General features: G+C 40.3%; 1 protein-coding gene across 1 annotated transcript; it reads right to left on the reverse strand.

Moving 5' to 3' along the window:
- Positions 1–425: 425 nt before the first annotated feature.
- On the reverse strand, positions 426–8,637 carry LOC104945557 (regulatory-associated protein of mTOR-like; the record flags this gene model as incomplete). Its single annotated transcript, XM_010771253.1, has 4 exons — positions 426–476; positions 3,514–3,615; positions 5,878–5,967; positions 8,562–8,637. Coding segments are annotated over 4 exons (319 nt in total), but the record flags the coding sequence as incomplete, so codon positions are not given.
- Positions 8,638–10,891: the final 2,254 nt, after the last annotated feature.

Here is a 10,891-nt window from a genome sequence, read left to right on the forward strand (position 1 = left end):
CGTGCAATCCGAGCACAACACAAGTTCCTGGGACCGGGCCTTTTTGTCCGTGCGCGAACAAAATTAAGGAAACGCGGCCTGAGTTCTAAAGAAATTAAAAAAAGAAAAAACGCTCACACAATATTTAAGTAGCTCCCGGCATGGGATTACCAGGGGCGCGCCAGGCATAATGCCGGGCCTCCGGGCCTCCATGGGTGGGACGAGTATATCGTTATGAAAGACAAGAATCGTATATTCATCAAGATTCTTATGCAGGTATTGTCTTGTGTCGCACTCTTACGTGACGGTGTAAGCGATTTCGAGATCTAACTCAAGCCGCAAAGACCGGTCAATAGAGTATGTTGGGATGTTGTCTTCAGGTCTACTGTTCTCGCCAAGAACGACACGACGGACACCCCCACATTTTAATCAAATTACATCCGACCTTATACCGCTTCTTGGACAGCCTCACCAGCGACAACTTCAATGTCGTCGACCTACCAAGAGGAGAGGCGGGGGAGTCGTGGTAGGAGGCCCAACATGTCAACACGAGACAGCATAAATATAGTTGCGCATCACCACCCGCGACGACAGGCACAACTACCATAAAGGACGACTGAGTTTGCGGTGCGTTCGGCGCTCAGGTATGTCGTCAAGACAGCCCCGGCAATTGTCGTCCTTCTTCGTCCTCACTAACCCCCCCGCTCCACACACACACCACACACACACACACACACACACCCACCAACACACAACACACACAACGACACACACCACACAACACACACACACACACACACACACACACCACACACACACACACTATTCTACACACACACACACACACACACACAGCACACACAATCACACACAACACATACATAATTCTCTGTTTCGTTCATTTCGTCGGAAAGTTCGCCAGGCGATAATAAGAAAACCATCAAAAGCAGAGGACCTCACACATAATATCCAAAACAATTAATGTCACCCCCGTTTTTTCATAAATTGTCTGGTGGTTAACACGTTCAAGAGGGTGAGATACTACCTCTGAGTACTTGTTTTTTTTTTAGTCTTTTAGTGAACAGACTAAAAATTTTCTTAAATAAACGTTTAATACCACCTTTATTCAATAACCAGTTATTGTTTTCAATTTAGAGTACTAGAAGACAATATATGGGAAACAACCGTTACTGTCTCCAGTTTGCAAAAGACATTCAGAAGGTGTTCCCACAGTGTGGTGACAACGACATAACCGGAAGAGTACGCCTAAGGAGATCTCGTCCCCAAGGGTTTAAAAGTCGGGCGCTGGGGGTCTTTATCCGTGCATCGGCATTACACTTACTACTTCAAAAGGGGTGAGAACGTGCCCTTAAGGGGCGTTACGCTCGACCACCCACAGCACGTACTATACTTTGTACAGATACGTTGCAATCAATAATACTTATTGTCTTTCTCGTTCTTTTTATATTCATTTTTTTGTTATTAGTTAAAAAACAATTTGTAATAAAAAACAGTTCACGCAAGGCAAAAAAAAACATCCCACCCGCCCGGGGGTGAGCCCAGAGCGCGGGGTGAACAACCCTTGGGTACGAGACTCGTCACTACACAAACCGACACGCACCCGTTGCTGCCTGACAAAGTTGAGGGAGGTTTCTAAAAGATACCCGCAACTCAGACCTCTGACCATCCGGAGGTCCTGGAACTTTACGGAAGAAAACAAAATAATGCTTCGGTGAGGACACGGCCCGCCCACACAAACCCTAGAACAGCTACGACTTCTGGTCGGTGCAAGTAGAAGCTACGGGACCGACTACCTTCCTCCAACAGTGAGCTGTTAGAGCTGCTCATATATGTCTCGTCTGACAGGGTTGTAGTTCTGCCGGAAAGCACCAGAACGCCGCTCCGGCAATTCAGAAATTGCAGTACCCATAAGGAGCCGTACACATGACGCAGTTTTTGCGTGGCTGTGTCTTTAGTTGAAAGCCCAGTGGCGATCTGTTCATCTGTCACACTGATCATACAGTCAATAACTTTGTTGTTATTAGCATCTGGTTAGCTCGCTATGCTAACAAATATAAGCTTTTTCTACAACCAGTGTGGTAAAGGCACACCTTGATATGATCATTATAAAAAAATAAGAGAATAAAGTAAACGGGTATAAAATACTATATGACAGTAAAAAAAAGTTGTTGTTAATAAACACGAATACAGTTTGTAAAATATCCATAAAGAAAAATAAAATCTGCTTACAGTTCTATTTCATGGGTATTGAGAGATGTATCCATAGAGCTCCTAATGTTGCTCTCAAAGTGCACCAGATTGATGCTTTTAACTTCAACATTTAAAAACAAATCTTCCCGGGGGAGCATGCCCCCGGACCCCCCTAAAGGTTAGGTCCCCCCCCCCCCACTTAAATCATGTCCACATGGATAGGAAACTAAGTACATTCATTTGCACACGTCTTGTGTCAATATCTTTCTGTTTTGGTGGTCATGCCACACCGTGCACGTGCATGCATGCGCGAGTCATGGCAAGATATCTGGATAAAGAGGTTGCTTTTTCTTTGCACAGCAGGAAAGAAAGGCCAAATGAATGGGCTGTGATTTTAGTATTTTTAAGCAGAAGTCAACAATAATTTGTACGGCCCTCGGAGGATGTTGAACAAATTGAAATGGCCCTTGAGAGGAAAAAGGTTCCCCACCCCTGCTCTAATGGGTATTTTCAAAGCCAGTGGTAGACTCTATGCAGGTGTGGTGTGTTTTTCATTTGCTCTTGTGTAATAGGAGATTGAAGCCCTATTCAAACAGTAAATATGCAAGATTGGTGGCTTTATCTATTTCTTAAATTCATGATTTTCAAAAATTGGTCATTTACTGGTGAGATGGTAAAGTGGCAGATCGACTGTTAATAAGGTGCAAACGAAAAATAAGTTAGCATTTAAGCACTTTCCCTCGTTTCAAAGACATCATTTGTTGTTTTATGATGCAAAATATGACAGTACCCCACTATTAAGTGTCTGAAGCTTTAACGCAATTTAAAAAAGGTCGGATGCAAACAAATTGGCTACATCAGCTTTTCACTTCTTGAAAATGAATTTAGGCTTCAACTATTATGAAAGTGGTGTTAATATGTCGAGATGATCCTGCTGATCAGTACGTGTACAGTAGGTATCAAATGTGTTTGCCAAAGATCTTATTTTTTACAATTTTCCAAAATCCAATGAAAAAATCCCTAAGCCTTTTTGTCATGGGAACCCTTGCCATTCTAACTTCCTAACTACTGCACTACTCTTTTTCTAAGAGGTAGATAAGCATAATGAAGAGATGCACAACATGTACATAAACTGATATTCTGGGAGGAAGTAGGAGTTAGATTTTACAAATGTATTTGCAAACAAATTAGCTGAGATTAGCTTTTTTCTACATTATTTTAGTCAATATAAGTATGTATGGACCTCAGCTTGCTTTACACCCAAAAATGTATGTTATATAAAAAATCCACAGACCAAACACTATTTCATGTGTGTGTGTGTACCTGCAGTACGATGGGGAGTTGCTCAGGAGGGTTTCTGTTCTCCACTCCCATGGTCAGCCACACCTGGAACGCCGTCAGCTGCTCCGCAAAGAAGGGACTGTGCTGTGGACACAAACACACACGAGATTTTATGTATCACTATTCCTCTTCTCTCCCTCCCTCACACACACAGTAATGAGCCAGTCCGCAGTGACTAGCTTATCATTTCATAAGAGCCCTGACAAAAGGAGCTCAGAAGTGACACTGCACTGCAGTAACAACATACATCCTGATCTATCATCTTCCTCCCCCTCTCAGTTGGCAGTTTGCCTGATTGATTGTTCGCCGGCTGCAGATCACCGAGTGTTAATATTGCAGTGGGAATAACGAGAGCGCTGTGTAGAATTCTGATGGATGTAGAGAGGGGAAATATCAACGCTTCACGGCTGGATGGCTAAATTAATTTGTGCATAATCAAAGCTTAATAACTCAGTACACACACTCACAGTCACTGATACATGAAAAAGTGGTGTGTGGTTGTAAAAGGCCAAGTTTTGAGACTCCTCTATAGTGTGAAGGTATAATGGTGCATTTTTAACTGGGACCTTATGCTTCATTAGCATATTCAATTCAGAGAGCTCCATACTTTACTCAGTGTAATACTTAATTACCTACTAACTTTTAATAAAAAAACACTAAATAAGGGTTACTGCAGAATTCAATAAGTTCAATTTCAATCTGTTTTTAAAAAAAAAGCCATTTGATGTTTTCCAAAATAGTAACGCTTGATTAATAAGCTGTTTTTCATTTCATCACAGATAACTCAACCAAATTCTTATTGATATAAATAATTAAATGAACGTGAAACTAGATAAGCTACAGAAAAGAGATGTATTGATTCTTTCAAAATCATTTATTAATTGAGGTATTTCCTTAAAATAGCTAATAGCCCAGTGCTGTAGCTACAGGACTGATGAGTGAAAAACCTCAAAATAAAAAATAACTCTCAACACATTATTTCATTTATTTGATGTATTTCAAATTTAGATTCTTTCTTTTTTTGTTTTACAGATAGTCATCAATGTATCTGAATCTTATTTTTCAATTTCATTACCATTTGATTAATGATAATTAGTGAAGTTATTTATTTAGGTCTTTTAGTTGAAAATATGGTGGCCAACAGGTGCCAATACGCTACAATGTCCCAAAACAGTTTAGGAGAAACGCGCTGCATTCTGAAAAACAATAAAATTATAAAACACAAATGTGCCAAAACACATCCAGGGGACACTAAAAGGTGACGCACACAGCTAGGACCGGAGCACCTGTTGACGTTGGGGGATTATGAAGTTGGCAAACTGTCAATGTTGTTAGAAACTTTCCTAAAATGTAAGGTTAATCAGCTTATTTTAACAAAGTGATCGCAAGATTCCTTCCGATATTATTGCAGATCTGCTGTAAGATAGCTAGTTTTCCTAGTCATTTCAAATATACTGACTAAACACTTACAACTATGAAATCGACTAACTCTAACGACTCATTTCCATGTGTTTTGGCACATTTGTGTTTTTTTATTAGCATCGTTTCTGAAACTGCAAGGCGTTTCTCTTTTGTAAGGCGTTTGCACCAGTTGGCCACCATAGAGTATGAAGGCAAAATCCAATTAAAGGTGGGGTAGGTAATTTTGGAGAAACCAGCTCGAGTGCGCTAGAATTTGAAAATACACAACCGGAAAAAATCTGCCACTTCGTTATAGAGCCCCTCCTCCAACACACACAAACGTGCACATGACCAATGAGGTCACGAGATACGTTTGTGCACAGATGGAAAGCTGACAGGCAGGTAGGCCATCCAGTTATTTTAGCAGGGCCGGCTAAAATGATTAGTCATGCTTTTTACAGCGCCACGGCTTCCACAGATGACATTATTTTATGGATTTTTTGTCAAAGCACTTAAGATATTCATTGCTATCAGGATGTTAAGAGCATTCCATGCAATATAACAAAAAGTGTATCTCGAGCCGGTTTCTCAAACTTACCTACCCCGCCTTTAAGTAAAGGAAGATTTGAGTATCATCTGTGCTGTGCCTAGTATGTTTATTTTGTATTTTGTTCCCATTTCATGAAAAGACAATGAAAAATAAAGGATTTGAGTTATCCTCCAGCCTTACAAGCTGAGGAAGACATTGACAACGTGTTCTGACCAAACGTCTACAACAGAGGATTGAACAGGCTCCTGTGCGTAACATTCACTGATAGTTTCATCTGCAGATACAAAAAACATTTTGTAACAAAAAAAACTATTTATGACTTTTCTATGTTACTCTAGATGGGACTTTTTAGTAGCTTCAAACTTCTTTAAACTAGGAAACAGAGTTGTATTTACCCCCAATAATGCAGAGTAGGTGGGGGTGGGTAAGTCAGCCCTGAGTCCTGCCTGCAGGCTTTCTTTCAGGCTGCATTGAGACCCAAGAAGCTAGGAGCAGTGGGAGAAAATCTGTTCATTTAAGAATCGAGATTCTAATCTTCAGATTCTGAGGAGATTCACAAATTCTAGTTAAACAGGGTGGTTTTGTGTACTATTTATTTTGAGATTCTGAGCAATAAAAAGGCAACAAACCCAAACCTAAGAATGTTAATTATGTAATACGCCGCTTTTATAAAAAGCAACTATGGACATGAAACAATCTTCTATACACATTTATGGTCCAAATGGGTGAAAAGGTCCTTTTAAAGGAGGTGTATCTCTCTTTCTGCAGATAGAGGGGACAGTTCAGAGGCAATAACACGGGGGGAATGGATTCAACAATTAGGTCTGAGAGACATTTAGGTTTATCCACTCAGGAGCTAACACACAGAAGGATTATCAATATTAATTTACAGTACAAACACCATTTTCCAAATTACAGGATGGAAGCAATGATTAGGAGAATAGCAGGAACGTTTTGTCTTTCTTTAAAAAAGAATAATAGTAGGACGTGATGATTATTTCTATTTCAGTACCAAAAGCAGCAGAATAATAAAGGCTAATGATTGCAACAAATATTTAGAAGAACAGCAAGTGATTACATAGAGAAACACATACTATATGTGTTATTCCCCTAATGCATATGGTGCTTATTTTACATTTGAGCTTTTCTTTGTGTTATTTCATATTCCTTATTCCAGGTAACTGCATTTATTTCTCTATCGAATTTATTTCACTGATAGCCTTGAAACCAACAAGCTAAACGCAAAACAGGCCTGGCAACAGGAACCAATGGGGGAAGAGCCTATCAGAGAATACATTAGCGATTAGAACATAAAACTAATTATGTAAAATCTTCTTTATATTTTCTGTAGCTCGACATGCAGCAGTGTCAGAGAGCCAGAACATGAAGTGAACAGCTGAAGCACATTAAAGGCTCCTGAAAGAGGGGGCAAGACGGAGGGGGAAGATCTCCTTTAGCGGTCCTCAGAGGCTCAATTACGGGGCCGGTAACTGTTTTCGGCCCGAGTGCGGGAGAATGGAGAGGAGGATCGAAAAACTGCTCCCTGGGGAGCGATGGAGAGTACGCCCACCTCCGAGCACCAGGTGGAAAGAGAGAAGAAAAAAAAGGCCCGGGTGAAAGTGCTAACATCGGAGAAAGAAGACAATTTTCTCTGCTCTCAGACTTTTTTGCGGACCAAGCAGCTGCTCTCTGCTGCGTCCATCAAACCAGTTGAGTGTGTCTGTGAGTTGACTCAGATATCTTAAGTCATCATCATTTCAATCAGCCTCATGCAGCGTGTTTCTATCACACTCAGCATCTCACTCACAGTCCCTGCCATGTCAGTAAATACAACATAAAGTGGCTCAAGGCGCTTTCAGCAACTATTCCTTATTTGACACTCACTGGAATTATTAGATCTGACGTTTTACGATGATATCCGCTGGGAACGAGATTGTGTGAGTGGGTGTTTGAGATGAATAGATGGTGGTGGAGAATTGTTGATGGTTTTCAGGCGTCAGTGGTGGACAGATCCCAGATCAGAGCCACACATCAATGCCATATAAGCAGTGACCTACACAAATGGAGCATATTTCCACCTTTTAAGAGAAGCTGCAAATTGCCGCAGGATCTGTAGGCCTGTCATGATAACGACTTCTGTTGAGCAACATACTGTATTGTCCCAGAAAACCAACTGTGATAAACGGCATCAAATCATGACCCTTTCATTACTCTGATATGATCATATTTAAGAATAATATTGGGAAGATCCATTCCAAAAGCAATGAACATTTCATTCTTAACAATATTCACATGTTGTAATAAGAATATTAAAATACCCCAAATAAATGGTTGACTTTCAGGATTTGTCATGGACGGTGTATTCTGACCCCAAGCACAACAGCTAACCGCAGCAAAAAACAGCAAAACCACAACCATATATTGTACGATAAGTTGATCGTGTAAAAATGATCAAAGGCTGTGTCAATATATATCGTACAATAAGTTGTAACTTTAAAATAATCTATCTCATGTTCATATGTTGCACTGTTTGTCGATAACGTACTGTAATGCAACGTATTATTGAAGTCCTTTCCATATACTGTACGGTCAATTGATAACATTAAAATTATCAAAGGATGTGTCCTTAATGGTAAACTACCTGACAACACTAAAATGATCGATGAACGCCTCAATTTATTATATCATATGTTGATAACGCAAAAAGGATCCAGGCCATATCCATATACAGTATCAACAAATAACTTGATAACGCAATAAGTATTTAAGTCATGCTCATATATTGAAGGACAATATGATAACATTAAAGTTATTGAAGGTCGCGTCTATACATCTTAAAATATGCCGGACACTTGTCCCTATGTCGTCCCGTGGTTAGATTAAGTGAGAATTATTTAAGTCATGTCCATAAATTATACAGTCAGTTGATAACGTTAAAAGTATCAAAGGTAGTGTCCAGAAATGTTACGAATACGTACATTATACACACACACACACACACACACACACACACACACACACACACACACACACACACACACACACACACACACACACACACACACACACACACACTCACTCTGAAGGCGGTGCCCTCCTCGATGATGGTGGGCAGCTGAGAGAGGCAGATGTCCACGGCCAGGTCCCACGCCTGCCTGTGGAGAGGGGACACACAAACAACACACATTACGAAATGCATTATAATACATTTTCAGAATAACATGAAATACACAAAAAAGATTTCCTATCTAAAGGGTACAGAGCCTAGGTCATGGCTTTCCTTTTCCCACTCCACCACGCTCTCATTACCATTCTCCTCAGCTCATCTTCTACAGCACATACACCTTTAAATTCCCATCCCGAGGACCTGGAGAGGGCAGCAAGGAGCCTTTAATCCCTTTCTAAACGCCAGCGTTCTCTCATGGTCATCATATCTAATTCATGGGGTTATGTAACTCAAATCAAGCCTTTCTGTCTGTCTCTCTTTCCTTCCACTTCCCAGCTCTTTTTTCCTGCGGCAAATTGTGCTCAGGGCCTCTTTCCCTGTGTAATGTGATGCTGAACGAGCGACTCGGAGTTCATTCCGTCTGAGACTCATTGTGCTGCTTAAACAGCTTTTACATAAGCTGGGAGCGATATAATAGAGTTTCACTCTGAGTCGACAGCACGGCGTTAAAGGAACAATTAATCCACTGCTGTCATGCAAACATGTAGACATCTGGTAGCGTCTGGAGCTGATATAAAGCATTGCTGTCTGATTGGAAAACTAGACGCTCACTTAAATCCTTCAACCGTTTTACATTTTAAAAGTCAAGAAACAGGCAATGTATCCCTGCTTTCATGTCAACTGGTTCACAGGAGCATGTTCAAGCTGATTATTCAGCTGTCGCTGCAGCATTCAACACTTTAAGCCTTCCAGCTAAAATGTCAACAGTGCAAAACACATTACTGCATTATTAAGAGCAGGTGGTACTCATTTTGCTGCCATATAAAAGTGTGACTTAAGAAAAAGGACTCTGTGAAAATAATCTGATTGATGGTTAAACCTAAGATTATAAAAACAGATTTGAAGCAAATCTGATGTTATCAAGCTAAAATAACATTAAAGAACACGCATGCTACATTGAGATTTAAAGGGGACCTATCATGAAAAAGGTACTTTTTGATGTCTGTTATACATAAATATTTATCCCCGGTGTGTAAGGAGACTCACAAAGTGTCAGAAAAGCCAAAACCCTCTCTCTTTTCCTCATCACCCACATCTCTAAAAACGGAGGTACAACGGAGCTGATCCAGATTTGATGCAGATATGATGTAATATCTGAAATGTGGGCTGGCTTTACACCCACAGCCCTATCAGAAACGTCACTATCAGAAACAATGTGCGACGTGTGTTTTGGACGTAATATGGTCTGTGTTTACATTAGCGAGCATCGCTAACACTCAGAGCTAAGCTGTACTGGAGAGAGTACGTGTAAAAAAGCAGGAAAAACAAAGGAACTCACGCAAGAGAAAAAGCATTTGAGTTCCATGCTGTTTCAGAAATAATCATTGATGTGGTTTGGAACATGATGGCATTTAATCACGGCAGCATTTAGCTATATCTCAGAATTCTGAGCAGGCATTAACTGACCCTCCTCTTTTTTTTTTTTCAAGCTAAGTACCCCGAACCTGCAGCTCTCTCACAGGGCTGACATAGGGGGAGATGAGGGATGTCTAAAATGCATGATCTGTTTGGTATTTTGAGCAAAACACATCATAGATATGTTTTTATATATTTTTATATTGATCCTGAGCTGAGACCCATTATATAGGCCTAAAAATAGCATAATAGGAGACCTTTAAGTGTAATATTTAGTGCATTATTATTTCTGTATTTAATTTATTTTGCTGAGCATCTGCTACTGTGACTATTGTTAACAGCAGCGGCGTCATTTACAGACTGGAACCAGTATCCCTTTAGTGGGTTTTTGTGAGGGAAAACATGCAGAGGTAAAGATGAGAGCAGTGCTACGTCATTGCCTGGTGTCATCAAGGTTTAAACAAATAATTGATGCCAAGTGGAAAAAATGGTTCCATTGTGCCAAAAAGCTGCCATGTTGTGTCCTGCAAAAATGTGTCCAAATGACAGAAAAAGGGACGGATGTCATTGTGTCATTGTTCCATAGCTAATTAATGTATTCGGCTTGTTGTGTAGATTAACAAATGCATCGTATTCCTAACTTTTTTTATTCACTGCAAGTCAAATAACAGCCGATATTTTCACCCAAAATTGGGCGGGGCCATAACATTGATGGAAAGTACTCAGATGGGATTTTCTCATGTATGTTGGTTATACTTTGACAACACCAGCTGAAAGACGATTATTAGAAGTTATCCAACCTCAGATCGAAGTGTTCCGTGACGGTG

This window comes from Notothenia coriiceps, unplaced genomic scaffold, assembly GCF_000735185.1.
Source record: "Notothenia coriiceps isolate Sejong01 unplaced genomic scaffold, NC01 NC01_scaffold00009695, whole genome shotgun sequence".
Taxonomy (NCBI): Eukaryota; Metazoa; Chordata; class Actinopteri; order Perciformes; family Nototheniidae; genus Notothenia; species Notothenia coriiceps.